At 41.5% G+C, this 25,535-nt stretch overlaps 1 protein-coding gene and 1 long non-coding RNA gene across 5 annotated transcripts in view; one reads left to right on the top strand and one right to left on the bottom strand.

Moving 5' to 3' along the window:
* The first annotated feature begins 1,361 nt into the window (after window positions 1-1,361).
* LOC125297649 lies at window positions 1,362-2,309 on the top strand. The gene is made up of 3 exons (XR_007194088.1): window positions 1,362-1,564; window positions 1,867-1,967; window positions 2,210-2,309. It is a non-coding gene; the product is annotated as an uncharacterized LOC125297649 (long non-coding RNA).
* A 5,108-nt stretch (window positions 2,310-7,417) lies between these two features.
* LOC125297541 (calpain-2 catalytic subunit-like) overlaps window positions 7,418-25,535 on the bottom strand; it is a 35,423-nt gene continuing 17,305 nt past the window's right edge. For 2 of the 4 annotated variants that reach the window (XM_048247946.1, XM_048247948.1), the window contains 17 exons: window positions 21,892-21,975; window positions 21,298-21,383; window positions 21,030-21,104; window positions 20,416-20,576; window positions 19,613-19,779; window positions 19,051-19,062; window positions 17,986-18,197; window positions 17,812-17,848; window positions 15,213-15,281; window positions 13,175-13,232; window positions 11,720-11,818; window positions 10,493-10,557; window positions 10,245-10,313; window positions 9,946-10,024; window positions 8,654-8,770; window positions 8,314-8,372; window positions 7,418-7,843 (listed from right to left, as the gene is read on the bottom strand). In XM_048247946.1, the coding sequence (XP_048103903.1) occupies window positions 7,820-7,843; window positions 8,314-8,372; window positions 8,654-8,770; window positions 9,946-10,024; window positions 10,245-10,313; window positions 10,493-10,557; window positions 11,720-11,818; window positions 13,175-13,232; window positions 15,213-15,281; window positions 17,812-17,848; window positions 17,986-18,197; window positions 19,051-19,062; window positions 19,613-19,779; window positions 20,416-20,576; window positions 21,030-21,104; window positions 21,298-21,383; window positions 21,892-21,975 (1,473 nt within the window). In that variant the 3' untranslated portion in view covers window positions 7,418-7,819. Of the gene's footprint in view, window positions 7,844-8,313; window positions 8,373-8,653; window positions 8,771-9,945; window positions 10,029-10,244; window positions 10,314-10,492; window positions 10,558-11,719; window positions 11,819-13,174; window positions 13,233-15,212; window positions 15,282-17,811; window positions 17,849-17,985; window positions 18,198-19,050; window positions 19,063-19,612; window positions 19,780-20,415; window positions 20,577-21,029; window positions 21,105-21,297; window positions 21,384-21,891; window positions 21,976-25,535 lie in introns of those variants that run through there. The other 2 variants (XM_048247947.1, XR_007194072.1) reach the window with 2 other exon arrangements.

Raw genomic sequence — 25,535 nt, 5'->3', positions numbered from 1 at the left:
TTTTTCTTTTCCGCCTCCCCAAAACCGGCCACGAGGAAGCCGGGGAACTTGTCACATATCCGCTCACTCAAGCAACATGGCCACGCACGGCCACCTGTCAAAATCATTTTTTTATTTCATAAATAAGTTTAGTTAAAATAAATAATGGTTTGGTGTAGGCTAATTAACGAAATTTCCGTTTGATAGCAGTACTTAAATTTTGATAATTAGGTAACCTTTTGGTCACGATGCTAAAGGTTTACGTTTGTAATACATAAAAAAAAATCCTTTTTTTTTAGTTTAGACCCATGTTTTATTTTATTTTTAAAATTGAGAGCCACTAATATATCCAGAATTTGTTTAGTTGGAGGACGATCAATATAAAGATTTTAAATAGCCTTTTTTCTAACATCATTAAATATCCCTTCGTGGCGAAAGTCTAGCTACTTAAACTTTGAAAATGTGAAGTTCTTCCTGATGTCATTATTTTGCGACACTGCCAACTTGCTGCCTATGCTTGCTGCCCATATTGATAAAATAAACCTCTCTGCTCGGTGTGTAAGTAGATGCAAAATATCTCGTTTATGGTTTGTTTACATGCATTACTTTGGAGGTTTGCCTATTTATTCATACCTGCTCATGTTTTTTTTTTTTTTTTTTTTGGTCGTTGCTTGTTGAACTCCTATTTTGAACATGAGCTCAATTATCATTATGCTAGCCATATAGAATCCACTCTCTAGTAAGCATTGTATCTATCTTGGTTAGCTAGGTAATAGAGGCAATCAATGGAAATATGTTTTTCTTCATTGAAGAGTTGAATTCTTCAACTTCATTTGGAGGTTAAATGGCTAATATACCTAGTTAAACCTGACGTGATTGTAGGTAGTTGACTTAGCATTGTTGCTAGCAGTAGTCAAATCTAACATTAGTAAGATGACCTAGCCCCTTTTGTGAGTTTGTGCTCGCAGAGTGAACTATTCAGTTCTGCCTTCTCACAAGGTGCTAGTATAGGCTATTTTTATTAGTTTATTTGTCAGGGACAATGCAGCGCACATTATTACATACATCATAGTCAATGCCATAACAATGTCCGTAGATGTGTTACATTAAAGGTTTCTAGTCGGCTAATTTGCAACCCCAGTCTAATCAATACAGGCCATAGAGGGTGTTGACCTGTGGTCTTTACTACAATTTGAGTTTAACAACTTTTCTGTTTACAGCTCTGCATGGCTCTATATGCTATTTATCCATAAAGTTCCTTGTCCATAGATTTGACTGTCATTGTTCATTGTTATACATCTGTTCTGTTCTGTTCTGTTTCCTGGTCTTCAGTCTAACAGTTATGTACAATGTCTTTTTCCAAAACACTCAATCAGTGTCAAAAGGGATTGTGGGCAAGACAAGTCAAGAGGAAGACGTGCGGGTTGAAACCAAGCCTCAACGAGATCGACGGATCTACTCTTCTTATTAGTGAACTCAAACTTCTTTCATTTACTTTTAGTAGGCCTACCATCTCCTGTGGGTGGGCTACCCTTCCTGAGGATTCTGTCATTCCACATCTACTGATTCCTCAAGATTAATTTTGGTAAGCACAGATGCTGTACTGTCTGTTTATGAAATGCAAAGTGGTTTAGTGACAAACCTGGGTAAGTTAACTCAGAGTAAGTGGTAAACATCCTAATAGAAGAGCTGCATGGCTTCATTCTTCCAGCATAACAATGCCATAGGGCTCTTGTTGTATAAGGCTTACCACTTACTCTGAGTTAACTTACCCAGGTTTGTCGCTAAACCACATACTTGGAATACCCCCCAGATCTGATATTGATATCTTGGTGTCTGTGGACTGGGTGTTGTGACCCCAAAGCTTTGGTTTATTGGTCAATCTAGATAGCAGCAAGAGGACATGGACGATCATCCATGTGGAAATATCATTGACCTCTCCCCTTCACCTAGAATCCTCCATGGTCTCCTGCTTCCAACAATCATTGGTAGGCCATTCCCTTTGATGGAGAGTTACATTTGATTTATATCAATTCTTGTTTAATGAACATTACATCAGTGTAATTGAATAGTGTGAAATCTGTATTCACAAATCAATTACACACTTTTGGCATAATGCCTCAATGTATAAGAATTGTTATTAGCCTCAACTTACCCACATATTTTGGTCTAGTTGGTTTTTATTTTACTTCAATTTGTTTTTCACCCTTAACCATAAATGTATTTTCAGTTTGGGCAGGCATGGACAGGGTCCATCTAAATGCAAACACACTTACCTACTCCTAGCTATATTTCGCTGGAATTGCACCAGAATTCCCACAGAAGCAGAGAACGTGTGCTGCAAGACTTCTCCAGTAATGAGTATAAACTATGGCTTTGATGGCCTACATTGGCAGAGGTTAGCCTACTCAAGTTGTTTTCTGTCACGTATGACCCCTTAGGAAAAAGTACTATAGGAATCTTATAGTATAAGACTACTATAGAAAAACTATAGCCGTTACTGGATATTATAGAGTTATTAGTAGTACTAATGTCCCAATTATTCCTATAATAAATATTCATAAGATTACTATAATATTTTGTCCCAAATACTATAAGATTCCTATACTACTTTTTCATAAGGGGATTGCTCATGTGGTTAGAAAAATGGGCAACACCAGTACCCCTGTTGTCTGTATGACCCTGTACCCAGGATTAGAACCAGTCTGCCTTAACATAATGTACTCCCTTCAAAATGCACTAAACATTCGACTATGACGACTATGGCCCCCTGTGAGACATATGAAAGGTAAGATAAACCTTTAGCCTAAAAGGGACAAAAACTGATGCAACTCCTAAAACTAATCTACAAAACAGGTCAATTTTCAATAAATAGCTTTATTATATTTACATACAGCAGTGGTACTCAAAGTGTGGTCCGCAAGCTCTGTCAAGTGTTCCACAAGTAGATGTGGTAAAATATAATAGATGAGTTGTTTGCAATATTGAGCCAACTTGTATGTACAGTAAATCCAAACAGTTCTGCAACACTCATGTAACCTACAGTATGCCAGTTTAAATCATATGAATCCTCTGACAGCATAAGCATGGTGCAAAGACAATAAGCAAGGTGGTTTAGTGAGAAGGCCTATTGTGTAATAGACTGTTGAAGTAGGTCTACTGTTTTTTGTTTTTTTTCTAGGTGGTCAGTGATCTTTTTTTTTTTTGTTTAAATTATTATTGTTTAAGTGGTCCTTGGTCTGAAAAAGTTTGAGAAACACTGACACATAGTAATATTGCAGTCTATTAAAATAATGCAAACACAAAACAAGACCATCCGAACTATGCACAGAATTAACAATGTCCTCTTTTTGCCAGACGATGCAGACATCTGGCCTACAGATCCTTTGTAAGATGGTGCTGGGATTATTTAGGAAAAAAGGTCTGAGTTGTTGTTTCGGCTTGTGTTGTCCTGGGTATCCGAAGGGACAACACACAACACATTCGTTGGCTGTGATGATTCTATTACATTGCTCATTGATGGCGCTGGGCCATAGGTGGAGCCATCAGGTGTTATTGTGGAGATGTCACTTTCATCCTCCTCCTCTTGATCAACCCGAGGTCTTCTAGCTGGCCTTGGATGAACAGGCTTGATGGGAGTAGAGGTAGAAGCCCCCATGTCCATGGTGTATCCGAAGTGCTTGTATAAATACTCATACTTTTCATTAAGTATTCTGTTTGGGTACCTAAAGTAAATAAATGTGTATTACTGTCAAGTTACAAGATACTAATAGTACATAGGACATTCACTATCTCACACAAAACTGTACTGGCACAATGGAAACAAACATATTTTAGTGACTGTGGTAAGGCGTATGATTTACTAAGTAGCACACCCACAAGAAGACATTCAGTAATATCAATTATATCTGTTATGCAATTCATGGGTTTCAACAGGTCCATTTACACAGGTGTATTAATCAAGCACCATGCAGTCTGCATTCATAATCGAAGTACTGATTTTATACACCTGTGGAAAGTGACCTGATGAAACCCATGAATTGACTTTCCCAAACATTGACGAGCACATAAGAACCTGTATTAGCCTACTAGAAAAAGACTTCTAGAAACTAACTAGCACAACAATAAAAGTTAGATCACAAACCTTTGCTTCTAACGTGATGACCTAGTGTAGGCTAGAAAGCTGTGTAGCCCAACATGAGGATGTGCTCTGGAAGACATACAAAACACTAAGTAAACAGCAAGTAATCAAACAAAACATCATTGTAGGCCTACAAAGGCCAATGTAATAATGGCAAGAAGACATAAATTAGACTGAAGTGTAAATACCTGGGCTCTAGTGATAGCAACTTAGCCTAATAGTGCACGGGTATTGATGATTTTCCCTGTTTAGACTAGAACAATACCAATCCTTAGTTGAGCATAAGATATTGTTGCCAATATTATTTTTTGTGGTTTAACACTTAGGTTAGAAGATTATAGGTTCAACAAGCTAAATCTCTGGGTAGTGTGGTCATACAGTTTCTTATGAGTGTAGCTACACCAGGCACGTAACTGAAGCATTCCGTTGCGTCGTCTGCAACAATTAGCTTCCAATAGGTCTAATCAATGGAAGTAGCTACACCTGGCGCGTGGCCAGTAGGCTGCGTTCAAAAACGTACGACCATTGCTCTAATGGATTTTACCAGAGCCCTTCCTATTAGACATTCTCTGATTTTACACGTCGCGAACAGAACACTTCAGTTACGTGCCTGGTGTAGCTTCCTGTAATATAGGCTAGCCTAAGCCTAGCTTGTGCCCTTTTTCATGCATGCTAGCGAAGAATATGAACATGCTATTTTGTAACAGTCGTTAGGTGGAAAAGTTTGTTTGTACTTACAGCCTGTGAGCTGGTGGTCGATCGCCGTGACGTACAGGTCCAGGTTTTCAGAACATCGATGCAAAACCACTTTCTAACTGTAGGCAGGCACAGTGAGTGTGGTCGAAATTATTGGAACACAGACCTAATGTTGCACTATACTTCGGTGGTGGTGTTCCAACGATAAATTCCAACCATTTCTTCCTCAACTCTTCTTTAAGGCAAGACATGCAACATTGATGTGTTATTGCCACAAATAACACAGGCACAAATTTGCTCCGCCATGTTAACAACTTGCTGTTAGCTCCTACTAGCTGCAGAGAGACAATCTCCTAGCCAAAATCTTCCTGTCTTCCTGTGGGTGGTCACAAGCCAAGGTGGGCGAGGCCATGAATAATTGTTTTTCCCCTCTGGGTCACAGGGAAGGGCTCTTTCTGATTCGCTTGTTTTTCCGTGTATTTTCTTTCATTGGCTAATGCGGGCAATGGAGGTAGAAGATCATTTTCACGAGCAGCATGCATATGCAACTTGGAGTGAGCTATAGTATTTCGAAAGGAACAAGTATTAAACGGTTTCTCTGTGAATGAGACCTTTAATGTGCTCTTGCAGGCCTCCCTCTTCCTCTACCTATAGTCGTCTTAGGCCTGATTGATGTGCAGTGTCTTTAGACACAAAAATACAACTACTTTAAGTACAGTATTTATGTTATTGTACAAAAATAGAAAATTGTGTGTTGTTGACCATTGATAACTTTGATGGTCATTACTAAGGTGCTTTATGCATTATACATGCACATGTATTTAAGTATATCATGGCATGTATGTATGGCCATTAATCCCCTAGCAATATCTCTCCTTAGATGTTTGCAACTCCTTGTACTAACTCTGTACACAAGCTAGATAGATGATTATAATTATTTACCAGTATAAGTCTATTGACTAATTACAACAATGTCAACAGTTAACAGCAGAATACAGAATGAAGAGAGATAAAGCCTTTTTCTCTGTGTTAAATACCAGTTGTAAATAGGTGACATGGCCAATATCGCCACCTAGGGGAAAATTGTCGCCAGGATCTAGTTAACCCTCTACTCACTGCATGAATCATCACCTACACTTAAAAAGAAATTGCAGTGCCCCCCACCTCCCCCCAACATTCTAAATCAATTGTATGCACCATATTGCTATGTAGCATAGTAATATTATACACCATTTAAAAGCTCGGACACCAAACATGACCAAGAGGGCAGAATGTGGTAATTTCCAGAGATGTACAAAACCGCCTAAAATATTCTACCCTTTGCCACTCTCTGTCAGTTCATCACACAGTCAATCTATTGGTACCAAAATAATCTACTAGGCCTCTGCTTTCAAAAGAGGTCAAGCACTTGAATATAAGTCAAAGTATGTGGAAACCGGGTCATTGTTAGTAGTGTGCAATTTCGAGCAGAAACTCAAAATAGGGGTTGGGGGGGTAAACAAAAAATACATTTTTATTTTATTTTTATTTATTATTTTATTTATTTTTATTTGTATTTTGGACTATAAAGTGATGATATCATGGTAATATTATCATAGTGTGTTCCTTAGTCCGCATTGGAAGATAAATAACATTAGGGACCTAAAGTAATTGTTATGATCAAAATACTAAGTGGAAACTGTTTATATATCATCATGTGTTCAGGCCACTGAGCATTTGGTTCAGAAAATGGGGTTTAGTGTATTAGCAATTATGAAAAACTGTAATTTCCCAGGACAATAGGTGAATGGACAGCTACATGTTTAGCACTTTATAGCACTTGTATGTTTCTTATTCACCCTTTAACACACACACACACACACACACACACACACACACACATTGGCCTGGGGAATTCTTGGTTCACACTTCTTTCTTCCTGTCTTATCTTCACTCCTCCTATCCTCTTCCTCTCTCACTGCAACGTTGCCCTTTCTGTTGAAGACCTGTTGCCTTTTACTGTGCTTTGTGTGTGTGTGTGTCGATGTTTCTTTACACCTGCACAATCTTTGACAAATTGGTTCAGCAGTGCGGTGGTTTGAATCAGAGCGTTCCGTGAAATCACACACACGCGCAAAAGCACTCTGTGAAAACGGCAACAGAACCCATGACTAAGGTTCACTGGCTGGTTATTATGGCTCTTTTTTTGAGTCATTTTCTTTTTATAAATTCCAGGAGTCTCAAAGAAAAATAATTTGTTCATCCAAAACTTTTCTTTTCAGTGCATATGGGTATGTGTTGTAGTGTTTGTGGATAATGTTGTGTGTCAATGTCATGTATTGCCATTACTTTTCAGAAGACGTTGCTTTGTTGACAAAAAAGCTCACCATTAATATGGCTAAATGACAATCGCTATTAGACAGACGCAAAGCAGAATATTGACAGAAGGGGGACCAAGGCCACAGTGGCCTATAAACCTTTGATTTTCAAAGGGGCATCATGGCCAACGCAAGGGTCAACGATGACCATGGCCGTTGTGGCCGCCGTGAAATTCCTACCTTGATGTGGCTAAATGTATGCGTGGGGGTTTTGGCAATAAACATTACATACAACAAGTGGTAATACCTTAACAGAAAATATTAAAATTACTTTTATTGTACAAAAATATAAAAGTTTGTGTTGGACCGTTGATAACATGATGGCTATTACTAAGGTGCTGCATAACTGATGCTAGTTAATTAGAATTATTCAGTTGTATAAGCCTATTGACTAATTGCAACATTGTCAACAAGAGCAGAATACAGGATGGAAAGATAAGACCTTTTTGTGTATTGATTGCAAATATGTGACATGGTCTAACTCCAATAGCCTACAATCAGCAAAAAAAATAAAATAAAATAAAATAAACTGAAGTAAAAGAGCTGTGTGCACGGTGATGGGGCAGTACAGTAACAGTGTCCAGAAGAAGTAACTTGTGAGTGGAGAGCGCCACCCTGGTGATCATTTGGTATATCAGTTTGAAATTCACAGCAGGGTCAAATACAGCCACTAGGGGGAGATAAAACACAAAATATTAATTCAAATTGGAATTCAAATTATGATAAATTATTCCCATGACAATAGATTGGTGAATGAATGGACTGCATTTATGTAGCAACCCCTCCAAGTACTCATAGCACTTTACATATTTATCCTTCACATCACACACACACACACACACACACACACACACACACGTTTCCCCTAATGTTGTCTTCAAGGCAGCGCTGCCTGAAAGGCACTAGGGTTAGGCATGGGTTAGGGTTGGGGTTAGGTTTAGGATTAGGTGCCTTTCAGCGGTGGCAGCGCTGCCTGGAAGACGACGTTGGGGGCATAAAACACCATCGAGCCACACACACACACATAAAGCGTCCAGACCATTGCAATGGTAATTATATAAAACGTAATGTATGTATTTTGTTGTGTAAAGGCATTTTTGCTTTTGTCTGATTTTGGCAGAAGAGTTACAGCCGACCCACCTGAAACATGTTGAACTCAACCTTTCCTGAATTATCCGTGTCCAGAGTTTGAAATATGTCTAGAGTGGGAGGAAAAATTATATCATTAAGTCATCATGGAATTTACAGAGAAAAAGTTATTAAAAATAGATACATAACAGGTAGTAATGCATGTCTACATTCATCACGTGTAAACATCATCTAATAATATTTATGGTCAGTGATATTTTATTGCTTAATTTCTTTTAAATGAAATATTATTGCTTTAATGTTTTCGTACAATGCCAAAGAGTCACACAGAGACCCACAGAGAGAGAGAGAGAGGAAGAGAGAGAGAAAACAGAAAGAGAGAGATACTTACGGAACATGGACTCCAGCCGTATCAGGCAGCTCACAAAATTGTCGAAGTCAATGGTGAGGTCAGCATTACTGAAACGGGTCACCAGGATCTGGTGTAGAGGATTATTCAGAGAGAAACCTGATGGACACACACACGAACACACACACAAACACACACACGCACATGCACACAAACACACAAACGCATGCATGCATGCACACACACTCACGCACACACGAACACATGCACGCACAAACACACGCACACACACACACACACACACACATTAGCACACACACACACACCACACACACACACACCACACATTAGCACACACCACACACATTAGCACACACACACACACACACACACACATACACACACACACACATGTATATTCACACACAATCACACACTCACACACACACATACACACACACATACACACATTTACACACTCAGAAAAGCTCCACATACTTAAGCAGACATGCGCATAAATGTTTTTGTTTGAATGTGTGTGTGTGTGTGCTAATGTGTGTGGTGTGTGTGTGTGTGTAATGTAATAATGGTGTGTGTGTGTGTATTATTATGAGTATGTGTGTGGTGTGTGCATGTAATCTTTGTGTGTGGGTGTGTGTGTAACTATGGGGAGTGTATGTGTGTGTGCTAATGTGTGGTGTGGTGTGTGCAATAATGTGTGTGTGTGTGTTTGTGCTAATGTGTGATGATGTGTGTGTGTTTGGCTAATGTGTGTGTGTGTATGTGTGTGTGTGTGTGTGTGTGTGTGTGTGTGTGTGTATGTGTGTGTGTGTGTGTTAATGCGTGTGTATGTGTGTGTGTCTTGGTGTGTGTATTGTGCTAATGTGTGTGTGTGTGTGTGTGTGTGTGTGTGCTAATGTGTGTTGTGTGTGTGTGTGTGTGTGCTAATGTGTGTGTGTGGTGTGTGTGTGTGTGTGTGTGTGTGTGTGTGTGTGTGTGTGTGTGTGTGTGTGTGTGTGTGTTATTGTGTGTGTGTGTGTGTGTGTGTGTGTGTGTGTGTTTGTGTGTGTGTGTGTGTGGTGTGTGGTGTGTGTGTGTGTGCTAATGTGTGTGGTGGTGTGTGTGTGTGTGTGTGTGTGTTAATGTGTGTGTGTGTGTGTGTGTGTGCTAATGTGTGTGTGGTGTGTGTGTGTTAGTGTGTGTGTGTGTGTGTGTGTGTGTGTGTGTGTGGTGTGTGTGTGTGTGAGTGTGTGTGTGTGTGTGTGTTAATGTGTGTGTGTGGTGTGAGTGTGTGTGTGTGTGTGTGTGTGTGTGTGTGTGTGTGTGTGTCTCACCAGCTTCCTCTACAGCTGCTCTCATCTCAGTTGAGCTCATGGTGCCAGAATTGTCCTCATCTCGCTGACGATAAATCTTCTATCTCCACATGCACACACATACACACACACACACACACATCCATATACACATACACATACAGATATACACTCATGAATGCACACATCCTGCTTAATCAAAGATAGGTCCAAAACATTAAGAGTTTTCATGGTTCTGTCATTGCAATATGTGTAATGATTTCACTGAATGTTGTAGAGAACTGTAAGATGGAATCCAGGTCACACACACACACACACACCAGATATTTCTCTATCTTGGCCCACAAGGTCTTAAACTCCACCAGACCGAGTGTCCCATTGCCATCTTTCTGTGAAAGGTTGGTTAAAGAAATACAAGGGTTTTTTTTTCATGGTTAGAACAACAACGCGATAAGGATGCTTTGAAATATCTATTTTCACTTTACCATTCGTCAAAACAAATTCAAACAAACTCAAATACATAATTCTCAATGGAAATGTGTAATATATTAGGCACTTGCGAGGATACGTCCAGAAGGTTGATCATGTTGCGGCACGTTTCCAGACCAAAGCCGTCTGTGTTAATATCAGGGCCTGAGAAGTACATTCACATTTATTCACTTACCGTTCACTTTTAGCATAATAAACGCTAAAAATAAAGACTCACAATCATGCTACAGTGTAAAAAAGAGACTTCAGATTAACAATAGATATGTTTGTTGTCTATGTTTACATAAAGTACAAACTAACCAGAGGCTGATATTGTGCAGGAGTGTAGGTGGCAACTAAAAAAAGTAGTCAGGAAAGATAAGTAGGCCAAGTGGGTGAAGACGAAGTAAGTGTGAGTTGGGCAAGTGTGTTAGGTTTGTAGTGGTGCTCTTGGAAGTGGTGGGTTCTCAAGAGATTCTGGAAGAAAGAGGTGTGTGCCCCAGCTCACACAGTGAGAAACACACAGCCTTACGGAAAAAAAAATATAGGAACACCATACAATTAATTATATGGTAGTGATAGGCTAGCGTAAAATACTTCTATAATGTACTTATTCCCATAGTGTTCCTATAGTAGTCTCATCCTACAGCCAGATAATGATATAGGGTTAGATACTGTACTTATTCCCATAGTGTTCCTATAGTAGTCTTATCCTACAGCCAGATAATGTTATAGGATTAGATTATGTTAGGTTAAAGCTACTTCTATAGTATGTCTATGATACCTATTAGTCATATAGATTGCCATACTATTTTATTTATACCTATTAGTCCTATAGATTACCATAATATTTTATTTATACCTGTTAGTCCTATAGATTACCATAATATTTTGTCCCAAAATACTATAATATTCCTATAGTTCCCTTAGGTAACGCTATTAGAGGACATGGGGGCAGAATGCTCTCTGAAAATGATGAAATTCACAGATTTCTAAACAAAAGAACTACAACACATCACATTCACACAGCTCTCACGTCAGCCACTATCAATGTGGGCTTAATTCTGAGCACGGGGTCAAAGGGCAATTTAACTGCATGTGGGGGGTGAAGCGGCTAAGGAACTGGACTAGCATGCAGTAGCCAGAAAGTTGTGGGTTCGGTTCCTGCCAGCCACGGCTTTGTCCTTGAGCAAGGCTCTTAACCCTGAGGTGCTCCAGGAGGACTGACCCTGCTGTTGGTCGCTGTGAATCCCTTTATATAAAAGTGCCAGCAAAGTAGAAAAAACAATAAAACACTTCTCTCTGATCTCCCAACACAAGGACTTGCTTCGTTTACTACCCCGACAAGGGGACATCTGGGACAGCAGGCCACAACACCTGCTGTGAGGGAATCGCGTCCTGCTTTGGTGTTTCTGTCCCTTATCACCTAGGCAAAAAGTCAACCTCAGGATGACTGTCACATCTAAAACTATGTGGCAATGTGTGTATGTATATGTATATGTGTACATATGCATAAGTACTGTATATGTGATGGGATCTGGGGAAAACCCAACGCATGGTGCAATTTTACCAGAGAGGGTTGAAACAGAGCAGAACTCAAGGACTTTTTAGTTCACAATGTGATGGGTTGTCCCAGATCCCACCACATCTTCATGTAACAAATGTACATCTTATTATACAGCCTCTCGGAATACTGCAGAAAGTTCTACTGAATTAAATAGGCCATTCCGACATTCGGTGTACTTGATATGTCTGTATGCTGTATACTATGCGGTATTAAAATGAATGACCACTTATGCAAAACAATGACCACATTATTAATCTGCAAGTAACACTTATCATTATATCATTGGTATTGGCAACTCCCTAATCTAGGGGACATCTATACCAAGCGGTGTAAGGACAAGACCACCAAAATACTGAAGGACCCTCGCTCAGGAAGCAGATACTGTACACTGGCGGCAAGGACTGAGAGACTCAGGAAGAGTTTCTAGTAGCCATATAATAATCAGATAATGTGTAGTCTTTCGGTCAGTAGCCGTATAATAATCAGATAATGTGTAGTCTTTCGGTCAGTAGCCGTATAATAATCAGATAATGTGTAGTCCATCGGTCAGTAGCCGTATAATAATCAGATAATGTGCAGTCTTTCGGTCAGTAGCCGTATAATAATCAGATAATGTGCAGTCTTTCGGTCAGTAGCCGTATAATAATCAGATAATGTGTAGTCTTTCGGTCAGTAGCCGTATAATAATCAGATAATGTGTAGTCTTTCGGTCAGTATCGGAAAATGAATCCTCTCAGGATGAAGCAAGACCCAAGACCCTTCTGCTATACATGGGGGTCCTGTTCACCCTGTCAAGACCAGCGGACTATATATGATCCCTTAGTTATTAGCCTTGAACTGATCCTTACAACATGGAATGTATGTGATCATTGTCATAGCAATCGAATTAATGACAATTAAAGTATTTGCACAAAGCTTAATACAATGGAGGTTAGGTATGTGTCTTAGTGTATGCTTATGTTGACATTTACTTGGTAAATTTGGTCTTGAATTTACAATATGTGTTAACTAAATATATTTCACTTATATTTGAAAAATATTTTTGACTTTGTTGTAAAAACTATATGTATTTAAATAACAAATCTGATTGTGTCATGCTTGCCATATGGTTAAACCACACAACAGTGTGATCGAGTGAAGGAGGTTACAGTTAGCCAATGGCAGGTGTTACCGTGTGTCTGCAGCCTGAGAAGAGCAGGAGGAAACAGAGCTTACGTTTGGACACGACTTTGTTGAGAATATTCTTCAGTTCAAAGGCTGATATCTCAGAGTCCTTCAAAGACAGAGAAGAGAAAGTCATAAGTCCCAAAAGGCACATTCTACACAGCACAGACAATCCAAACTCTCAGCTGAAATAAAGAACCGGTGATCTACTCAAAAGCGTATAGGGACATGATCTCGTAAAGAACATGCTCAGCAATGGCATTTAGTGATTTCCTGGAACTAGCACTCTCTTCCCAAAACATCCCCATCTAGTTCAAGAGTCTCGCCTGCTGGGCAACAGGAAGTGGGTGTTTAGCTGCTAGGTAAACACAGGAAGTTGGCATCCTGAGGACTTTTGGACACAAAACACTCACAGGTAAAAAGGTCAACGCCGTGGGCCCTCTACTATGGCACACAAGGGCATCACGGCACTCCACTGTTACAAGGGTGGTGTAAGGGAGCATGTGTTTGTGTTCATGTTCATGTGTGCGTGTTCGTGCATGTGCAATTGCACACAAGGGCATGGCACTCCACCGATAGCTGTCAACATTGAGGATTGAAAATAAGGGAGATTTCCCGGGTTTCTCATTCAAAATACGGGACAATGTCAACATTTGTCCACCTTTGAAAGGGTTGCTGTATCCGTCCGTTTCGTAATTGCAAGTTGCATTGGCCAGCTAATAATGTAGCCAACAAAGTACTTTGTAAAGTATTCATGCCTAACAAACAGCCTACATAATGTGTGCATTCCAAGTAGCCTAGTGTGTAATTCTGCTTCATAAAGTTGAACAAATGCATTTGGTTATTTTAGAGAAAAATATAAATAGCCTGTCAGGCAGTTTATGGACTACAGTGCAGTTAGATGCCTTGCTCAAGGGCACTTCAGCCGTGCCTACTGGTCGGGGTTCGAATCGGCAACCCTCCGGTTACAAGTCCGAAGCGCTAACCAGTAGGCCACGGCTGCCCCAATGGACTTCAGTGCAGAGTTGTGTTATGGGAGGCCAACTTGGAGTGAATACAAACAGGGGAAATTCTTTCTCTACTTCTAGCTGAGTAGCCTGATGGTAGGCCGGTACGCACAGTGCGTACGGCTGTACACTATACAGGCGCCAATGAATTGTGATCTCACGACAACCACGCTGTTATCTTAAATTAGCTAACATCACTCAAAAGTCGCCTTCAAGCAAGCAAAATGATGCTTTGAAAACATCTGTTTCACTGGAAGGGCAAGGGGGTAGCAACAGTACAACAGTACAGAGACAGGTGACAGGTCTGATGGGCTAGTGTTATGAGTTTATTATAATACTAGATATTTTATGGGAAAATATTAAAATAGGAAGACAGTGGGAAAAAAGTTAAAATATGTGAGAAACCCGGAAAAAACGGGAGAGTTGACAGGTATGCACTCCACTGTTAAGGGTGGTGTAAGGGTGTGTGTGTGTGTGTGTGTGTGTGTGTGTGTGTGCATATGTGTATGTTGAGGTTGGGTGTGGGTGTGGGTGTTTATGCTTGTTTGTGTGTGTTTGTGTGTGTTTGTGTATGTGTGTGTGTATGTTGGGGTTGGGGATGTGCATGATCGTGTTTATGTTTGTTTGTTGGTGTGTGTATGTTTGTATTATTTTGTTTGTTTGTTTGTTTGTTTGTGGGCCGAAACTTAGAACACTTTCTTTGCCTAGGGAAGTGTTCTTTGCCTAGCGCTAGGTTTAAACAAGGCTAAATCTGGAACTTAAGCCCTAGCCATGCGCTCAGCTCAAAGGTTAGAGCCACAGGACCAAGCCACAGGACCACACTGTTTACTGGATTCCTCTGTTGTATGGTAGTTTCTGTCTGGTTTTCTTTTAAAAAATCTGTTAACATAGAGTTGCAGTGTCTCTTTGGCTTTCTCTTGGACGGTAGTTACATGGCCCATGATAGTGTGAATACAATAGGAACTCTAGCCCTGGTGTTTGTAGCCTATGCTAATGATTGCTTGTGACTGGGATCAATTATTGGTGTCCACACACACACACACACACACACACCTCTCCCCTCCCTCTCTTTCTTCACTCACCTCTCCCGCCAGCTTCCCAAAGAGCGTTTTGAACGTGCCGTCCACTTCGTCCTCTGAGATCTCCTCCTCCTTACAAAAACACAACAACAAGAGCACATTATTAATACAAAAACACAACGACAAAAGCACAATTTTAATACAGAAACACAACAACAAGAGAACAATATTAATACAAATACGAACACCATCAAAGGTCAAAATCCCTGTGCACAGCTCTTCTTGCTCCAGGTGCTGATGGTGTGCAATATAACTATTGAAAAGTAGAGTACTCTCACTGGGTCTGGTATAGTCATGTGATGATGTTACCACCTATTTCACCTGCGGGTGTCAGATTGACTGTGAACGTGAACCTGATGAAGCAACTTGCGAAACGCGTTGTTCACGCCAAATAAAGTCAGCAAAATACACCCTCCAGTGTGCGATGTACTCTTTTGACTTTACAAATATGAACACATCAAGAAAAGAGCACAATATTAATACACATATGAACACAATATGAACCAAAGTCAAACCAAACTGCAGCATTCTGAGACGGAGACAAATGATCATGTACCAGATATGATGAGCCTCTGCTGTGTACATTTGAAGTAACTCAAAATGTGATTTTCAAATTATGTGAGTCAGCCGACTGGACTGCTTAAAAACCCTCTTCCCTCCTCCCAGAGAGTGAGGGCAATAAGATTATTGATTATCTGATTATTATCTTTAATACTTCACATAAGACAAGATCTCATATAAGACAACATTTCACATAAGACAATACCTCACATGAGACAATACTTCATATGAGACAATACCTAATATTAAACAATGCGTCACTTAAAGGTGCTGTAAGCGATGATGAGTAACGTCACTTCTGTTGAATTTCAAACAAAACAGAGAGTTAGCTCACTACTTCCTCCCCCTCCCTCCCGTGCATAGTTTATTCCTATCTTTCTCTCCGATTTTTCGCCATGCACTGTAATTTTATTAAGCTTTGCACCCAGGGGTGTGGCAGAAGGTGTGCTCTGGCGTACGATCCAAAATGTATACCAAATATATGTATACCAAAAATTACACCACTGACCAAGAGAAACCTGGTCAGAAATCATTGGCGAGTTAAATTGGCTGTTAAAGGGAATGACAGATGCCACTCTCATTGGTTTAAATAATATACACCCAAAACACACCCATGACTGATTAAGAAACATAGGAACGCCTTGTTGCACCATCCGCCCAATGTTTGATAACGTTTGATAACAAAACCGCTCTCAATGTGGACTGGACAACCCACTAAATTTAATTAAGCTCTTCGCTAGTGACCATGTGTTTTAGATCGCTAAAATAGGGCCCAATATCTCACATACGACAATACCTCATATAAGACAATACTTCACAGGAGATGATGCTTAACACAACTCTGGTGGGTCTCATCACCAAGGGCGACGAGACTCAATACAGGTTGGAGGTCGACCATCTGACCACGTGGTGCAGGGACAACAACCTCCTGCTGAACGCCAGCAAGACCAAAGAGATTGTTGTTGACTTCGGAGAGGTCACACCCAACACCTGCCACTGACCATCGACGGTGCTGTGGTGGAGAGAGCGAGCAGCACCAAATTCCTGGGGGTGCACATCAGTGAAGACCTCTCCTGGACCACCAACACTGCATCACTGGCGAAGAGAGCTCAGCGCCCTGTACTTCCCTGCGAAAACTCAGGGCGAGCAAGTGCTCCACCAGCCATCATGACCACATTCTACCGAGGCACCATTGAGAGCATCCTCTCCAGCTGTATCGCTGTGTAGGGGGGAAGCTGCACTGAATACAACAGGAAAGCCCTGCAGCGCATAGTGAACACAGCTGGAAGGATCATTGGTGCTTCACTCCCCTCCCTGAAGGACATTTACACCACCCACCTCACACCCCCAAGGCGACCAAAATTGTGAGTGATGCAAGTCACCCCCGCTCACAATCTGTTTGATCTACTGCCCTCTGGGAAGAGGTACAGAAGCCTGGCTCCCCCACTACCAGACTCACCAACAGCTTCATACACCAAGCTGTAAGGATGCTGAACTCTCTCCCTCCCTCCCCCCCTCCACCCTCAGCTACATAACATCCTGGACATTGGACCCACAATGGCCGCCTGCACTACTCCACCTGCACACTTGAACACTTGCACACTTGTACACTTTACAACTTGGTGTTGTTGTCCTGAAAACACAACACTTCTGCTGCTCTTACATAACTTGCACCACTATGCCACTTTCTTTATTACTTAGGTCAAACAGTATTTTATAGTATTTTACAGTATTTGCACTAGTATTTTATTGACTGTCTATGCACAATTTGGACAAAATTTTGCTGCTCTTATTTTTTCATTATTATATGTGCCCTCTTATTTACTTATTTACTTACTTTTTGTTTACTGAATGTTATGTTTGTTGGGACTTAAAATTGGTCAAATATGTCTTGTCTTCACCGTGGGATAGTGAGAAACGTAATTTCGATCTCTTTGTATGTCTGGAACATGTGAAGAAATTGACAATAAAGCTGACTTTGACTTTAACAGGAGATGATGTATACTTTATATAACTGAAATACAATGGGCTGTTTGTTTACCTCTTCCACTTTAAACTCTATAGGGTCGTCCAGCTCCCTGGAACACAGGGACATAAACACATCCATTCATTAAAATTCTGCATTATGCATCACATAGCATGCATTACACTGATTGTGTTTTAAGGGTGCGGTTAACAACACAACACAAAATCCGACATTAATAAATGCACTTACTGTAAGTCGGCGTGCTTCTCGGAGAAGACGCGCACAAAGAAGTCTCCGTCCTTGCTGGGCTTGTACGTGGACGGAATGATGAGGTACTCGCCGGGCGGCATGCAGAAGCGCGTGACCACCTCCCGCAGGTCGATGAAGGTCTCGGAGCGCGCCTTCTGGGCATGCCGGAGGAAAAACGTCTTCTCCAGGTGGACATTCCTCTGGCCAGTAAACTAAGGACAGGACAGGATATAATGGAATATAATATAATATGTTAAGGTATAATATATTTCTAAATCATTTATATTATATTATATTATATTATATTATATTATATTATATTATATTATATTATATTATAATAATCTGGTTTATTACGCCAAGTGAGTTGGCAAAAATAATTTTGTTTGATATGATACAATATAATACAAATATTATATCTCATAGTTATGGTGTTAGACAAGATCATGTAAACTTGAATTTGTTTTGCTTTGTTTGTCACACTAATTACCACCAGGGTGCTGTATCCTTCTCCTTTAAGACACATCACACTAATTACCACCAGGGTGCTGTACTGTAGGTCAGCCTTTCTCAAACTTATTTGAGAAACCGGTCATGGCAGACTTTGGGGTCATGGGTCTCACCTACACAACGTTTTGTCGCAGAGGGCTGGGATATGTGTAAACAACTGCCATATTGGCATTACAAACTAACCCCATGTTAGTTTGTAGTGCCAATATGGCATTTCTATGGATGATTTTTTTAAATGCTGTGACTCCGCATTGAAACGCTCACACCATCACTTGATTGTATGCCTCTACGTTTGATGACACCAAATTAGTAAATATTTCCTCCTGATTGTAGAAACGCTCGTTTTCTTTTTCTGTCAGTCCACGGTTCCTTGCAATTTGCGCAGCAAATTATCAGACGAAGCACCGGAGATAATTTCGCTCCGCGGCCCCGAGGACTAGCAGTGTCCAAGTCGGTGCCGGTCCGTGGCCCATAGTTTGAGAAACACTGCTGTAGGTTCTTGTATCATTCTCCTTGGTTGTCAGGCTCAGATGAAAAACTCTGTATCTCACAAACCTGTTCAGGAACCTGGGGAGAGAAAGAGAACACAGGAACAGTTCAGTCAGGGAGAGAGAGAGAGAGAGAGAGAGAGAGAGAGAGAGAGAGAGAAAAACAGTTCAGAGAAGTTTCCACAGAAGAAGCATTCAGTACATCCACCACAACTACTAGGACAAAGAGACATCTGTTTGCTTTTGGACCATGTGTGTGTGTGTGTGTGTGTGTGTGTGTGTGTGTGTGTGTGTGTGAACTGGAGCCTAATAGGAGTTGCGTCTTTGCAGATTCAGGAACTATGTGGGGAAACGATAAACTGTTTATCTGAGCTTGTCCTGTGAGTAAGATAAGAAGAGTTATAGCTTTTTGATATCCCTCCTTAGGAAATCCAAAATTCCTTACACTTTGCTCCTTCCATGCACAGGCACAAGGGAGCAGAGTGTGTGTGACTCAGTTCCTCAGTCTTACTGCAGTGTGTGTGTGTGTGTGTGTGTGTGTGTGTGTCTCAGTCTCTGTGTGTGTGTCTGTGACTATGTGTGTGTCTGTGTGTGTTCAACATGTTTCAGGTGGGTCAGCTCTAACTCACCTCATAGATGGTGAAGCCGATGGTGTGCATGTCCTGGCCATGGCCCATCCTAAGCCAGTTCTTTCGGTTCTTCTGCATGAGTCCCACCAGGAAGCTGCAACCCTTCTCTCCGTCATCGTCCTCCTCCTCCAGCCGGATCACAAACTGAGGGTTCATCCAGAACGTCTCTGAGAACAGAACCACGCCGTTAACAACATGCACAACGTTAACAACATGGACATGGCCCCAGCCGTGGCGCAACTGGCTGGGGCACCTGCACCGTACGCCGGCGACCCGGGTTCGATTCCCGACCTGTGGTCCTTTCCGGATTCCACCCCGACTCTCTCTCCCACTCACTTCCTGTCATTCTCAACTGTCCTATCACATTAAAGGCATAAAAAGCCCCAAAAAATATACTATATTTAAAAAAAAAAAAAAAAAAAATGGATGTCATGGTGTCACAGATCAAATGATGAAGTGTATTCTTTACAGGTGTCCAGTGCATAAAGGATTAACATGACAATAAAAACATGCACAGAATATCAACATGGGTATCATTTTGACAGAGATCAAATGGAGTTATGTTCCATAGTCCAGCTCACTAACGCATAAAGGACTAACATCCAGATATGAGGATATGAGATTCAGTTTATATATCAGACAAAACTGAACTTAGAACAGGGTCTTTTCAGGGTCAGATCCAGGTTAAATCAGGGTCAGATTAAGGTCACAACAGGGTCAGATGGTGCCGTATGGCTTTGTTAAGGTGTGGTGGGACTGTAGTTAGTTGTTAAAAGGTCAGAGAGGTGAAAGGTGAGGCTCACTGGGGAATTTCCTGCACCCTCCCGCAGTGGATCCCCTCCTCCAGTTGCCGTCGAAGGCGTTGAGGGACCACTTCTTAAGCTGGTCCCCTGTCAGTGTGTCTGGAGTCAGGTTACACACCTCCGCCACCGAGAACTGCTCTAGGAAGTCTGAGAAGGCCATCCTGAGCAGGCACACACACGCACACATACACACACACACACACACACATACACATACACACACACACACACACACATACACACACACACACACACACGCACACATACACAAACACACATGCACACATACACAGACACAAACACACACACATACACACACCAACATAAGAGATGGAAAGAAAAAAACAAACACACGCATTATGCGAGATATAGAAAGTTAGGAATACACATACACAAAACACATACAAACACACACCGCGAACAAACAAACACACACATACGTCAGCCAAAAGCACACATGTGCAAAGGTGCAAAGGAAAGCTACAGTCATCATTAGATGAACTTGAATTGCTGGGGATGAATCAATGTATCACATGATGTCTGTCACAAATCACACATGACCCTTCCTCTACACTTGAGCTGATTCATTATTGCCTGAAAGAGGAATCGCATACCAAAACTCTCCGTCTTCGGCTTTGTGTCTGAGTCTCTCTCTGTCTGCATCACTTATGAGCTGCCACTCTGAGGAACTGAGGAACACACATGTACACACACACACACACACACAAATGTACACACACATGTACACACACACACACACACACACACACACACACAAACACACGCATGCAGGAAACACAAACAACCATACTGTCAGGGAATAAGGACTGAAAAGGACTCATCCTCTTTTTGTGTGTCACACAACTATACAGGGTTTCCTACCTGTCACTCCAGGGGCCTTTCCACTCAATCTTGCCCCAGGGGTTCCTCACACGAATCAGTCTTATGATCTCACCAGAGCATTTAACCTACACACACACACACACACACACGCACACACACAAACACAAATGAGTGTTCCCACATAAAATATAAATGCTCACCAAACCTTTTCAAAGCACACATGATATATAGCATAGCGAGGCATAGCATGCTGAAAACAACGTATACAATACAATGTACAGTATGCACACACACACACACGCGCACACACACACACACACACACACACACATTTGTTTTTCCATTTTTAGACATATCCTGCTTTTCACCAGTTGAAAGTGAGAGAGGGTGAAGCAAGACGAGTGTCTGAACCTCACAATGGAGGGAAGGAAAACACTACTATGTTTACTCTGCCTCTAATCAAACACCAGAAGCACAGATATGCACTCAGACACTCATCAACACACACACACACACACTCAAACACATACTGTGCGCATAGACAAACACACGCACACCCACACATGTACACACACACACACACACACATACACCCACACACACAGTGTACAGAGGGAACACACACACACATACCTCCTCTGCTCCTGTTATCGAGTAGGCGTGTGCTTTCACCAGTTGCTGTGATGTCACTGATTCACGAGCTTCATTGCCAGTGGTCTAAGCACAGAAAAGACTAGTCACCAAATGATTGATGGGAAACTGAGTCTTTTTTGGAGTATGGATGTCACTAACATTCCTATTTCTTTATTAGCCTATGAAGACACTTCGATTAGGTTGACATGTCACCACCATTCTCAGGTCTGTGTGTGTGTGTGTGTGTGTGTGTGTGTGTGTGTCTATGTGTGTATGTGTGTGTGTGTGTGTGTGTGTGTGTGTGTGTGTGTGTTGTTTGTGTGTGTCTCTGTGTGTGTGTGTGTGTGTGTGTGTGTGTGTGTCTCTATGTGTGTGTGTGTGTGTGTGTGTGTGTGTGTGTGTGTGTGTTTGTCATTTCCTCTCCTTACTTTTCTTCTCTTTCCATGTCCTGCATTTAGTGTAGTTCATCATTAGGGCATCCAACTCATCTGTCAAATCTACCATCCGGTTAACCCTTCTCTCTGAGTCTGTATCCGTTTCTTATTCTCTCTCTGTCGGTCTGTCCATCTCTCTCTCTATCCCTTTTCTCTCTCTTTGTAAACAGGGGTGTTTGGTTGGTTAGATATACTTTAGTGTATTATAGTGTTGCCAACCGTATATATATTTACCTATCACCTACACTTCATAAAATAGGCCAAATCCTATGCAAGGGTGGCACTAGAAAAGGCCCTTAAAGAAAATATAATTGAGGCAAATACTAGGGGGGTCCCCCCCGGAAGAAAAATTTTGAAAAATAACCCTTTAAATTATGACATCTGATGACTTTTATGGGAAGTATTAATGCATTGAGATACATATAATTCAAACATTATAACTTATTACAATACAGCCTATTATAAAACTAATTTAGAATAGAGCAAAGTAGCCTAGGCCTACGCAAGATTAAACCAAATATGGCTGAAATATTTAGGCCATCATGATAATTTTGCCAACAGTGACACAGAACCATGCATTTATAACATGTTTTGTTTACAACTTAAACCAACATTGAGTACATTATTTACTATAGGCAGAGGCGATTGCTCTAAGACTACAATGGAAGCTCAGCCTCCTCTAAAATATCACGGAAAATCGCATCAAATAAAACTATTACATTAGCTTCTAGCCTACTATTCCAACGAGAACGTGCTGAAAACATGTTCATCTTTAGGCCTTTTCACACAGAGATCACGCTAAATTTGCGGGAAGAGGGGACGTCTTTTTGCCGTCTTTTTGTGTCTGAAAGCGAGGTGAAAATTTGCGGGCCTGCTGATCTGTTCACATGATGCGGCATTTTGGGGAGCCAGGAGGTAGGATCAGCTATAGTAAATTAAATTGTGACGTGCAACAGGGGGCGTGTAGAGTGATAGTCGTAGGCCATATGTAGCCTACGTGGGCTTTTAGATAGGCCTACAGCAGGTGTGTGATTTCAAAAACCATGGCGGGAGAACCGACTGCACTTTGGTTAGCTTGCATTTGCTTTGCTGTAGCTGTTAGAATGTTAAATTCTTGCGATAGATGTCTTCAGACAATAAAACGTAATTTGGAAGGGAAATTGAAGAGAAGAGTTGCCCCTTGCCTTGGCCGTACAATGTAGGCTACTGTGCGTACAATTTATTCATGAATTCGTTCAATATTACAACAATACAAATAGCTTGTGTAGGCTACTGTCTTAATTGAAACATGCTTCACGCACAAATCATAGCCTAGGGCAAAGAGAATGGACATCTCAACAAACAAAGTTTGGGACAACCAAACAGCAGTGTAGCCAAAGCAAATCCTAATTGTTAGGTTACCATAGCTGTCTTTTCTCTGGGCCTATCGGAAATCGCGACATAAGCACATTGGTTTCTTTTTTCTTTTCTTTCTTGTTCGCGTGTTGGGTAGTGAAGCGATAATGCATTTAAAGCTGTAATGTGAGCCAGAGCCGATATGGCCAGAACTGCTGCTCTGTAAAGGTATTTCTGTCCCACCCAAATTTGCTCAACTAGGCCTACTTGCGAAGTAGCCTATTCATCACAGACATCACATGTATCACACGAAAGAGCTTTTTCAGCCTTTAAACGATGTTAGTGGTTAGTTGTTGAGGTAAACGGTTCGCGAGAAAAGTAACTTTAATTTAATCATATTTTTTTTTGCCCGTCTCCCTACCCATTCATCTTGGTGGAATACTTCGCGAACTTTCCCTAGATGCCTAGATAAGCATTAGCCTACAATCAGAGGATATACATATAGGGCAGACAGACGCTCATGAGTTCATGCTTTGTTTTATCGCTGGATTTTAAGATGGCCTATTATGGCAACTGATTGCATTCCAAGCTACAGTCAACTCTAGCAGGCATTGAATGACTGGAGACTTTGTGAATTTATAGATTGACATAATGTGCTGTCTCTGCGATTGCTGCTTTTGATCAGTTAGATTTATTTGCAATCTCCTGTGGTGGGCTGGACATAGCATTGAAATGCCCGCTCAGATTCCCCTTTCCGCCTTGACCCATTCACACTGGTGGCGGAACGAAAAAACTCGGCAAAATGTCTAGGGGTCTTGGTAGTAAATTTGGCGAGACACTATGTGAAAGGGACAGTCGTTCCGCGATTCTGGTACATAAAATCGCGGCGATTTTGCCAGTGTGAAAGGGCCTTTTATGGCTAGTTTGTTCAGCAATAAGGTTTTGTCGGTCATTTATCGTGATTTCGCACCCGTAATACATTGCTGTGACGACACGATCCATCAAAAAAACATGCAAAAAACCCATAGACGCTCGGCTTCACTGGACTTTCAATGGCACGAGTGGGCTGATCTCAGTGCAGAAAAGCTACACGTTTATTGGACAAGCGCCACAAAATCGTCATTTCCAGGGAAGCCCGGCGTCTCTGGGAGTGAATGGGACAGTGGGATGGCCTGGACGCCGAGCTTCTGTATGATGATTGGAGAAACCGTCATAGAGGCTGGACTCTTTCTGATTGACAGCATATGTCGCGATCTGACAGGAAGTGGTTCAAGTTCAAGGGATGCGTTAACGTTAGTGTTGACAGCATACGCGTAGATTACGGGGGGGGACGGGTGGGATATGTCCCCACCACTATTTATCATTTGAATTTTGTCCCCACCACTTCTAAAAATGTGCAAACCAATTGCGAGCGAAAAAATCCCCACATACTGAAATCATCGAGTCTAAACCATGCGATAGGCGCACACACTGACATCCTCACAGCATGCACACCTGCCTAGATATGTGTGGATCGAGTGTTGTTGCGGTTAAGAATTTTTTAACATCCGCACCCACCCGACCCTCCAGTCATGTAATGCCTGCTAGAGTTGACTGTAGCTCGGAATGCAATCGGTTGCCATAGTAGGCTATCCCACAATCCAGCGATAAAACAAAGCGTGAACTCATGAGCGTCTGTCTGCCCTCACTCTAAAAAATACTGGGTTATTTTCTCAACCCAAACGCTGGGTTGAGGCTGTCAGGGCATTTTGTGGGGTTGTTTTTACTCATGTTGGGTTATTTTCTGTAACCCAGCTTGTTGGGTTGATTGTTTAGGACAGCGCCCCTCCTCTCTCCCACCTGACGTGGAGTACACTACCCAGCACCTGGGTGACT

Source organism: Alosa alosa, chromosome 7 (assembly GCF_017589495.1).
Source record: "Alosa alosa isolate M-15738 ecotype Scorff River chromosome 7, AALO_Geno_1.1, whole genome shotgun sequence".
Classification (NCBI taxonomy): domain Eukaryota; kingdom Metazoa; phylum Chordata; class Actinopteri; order Clupeiformes; family Clupeidae; genus Alosa; species Alosa alosa.
The sequence above is the reverse complement of the archived record's forward strand: the minus strand, read 5'-3'. Positions and strand labels throughout refer to the sequence as shown.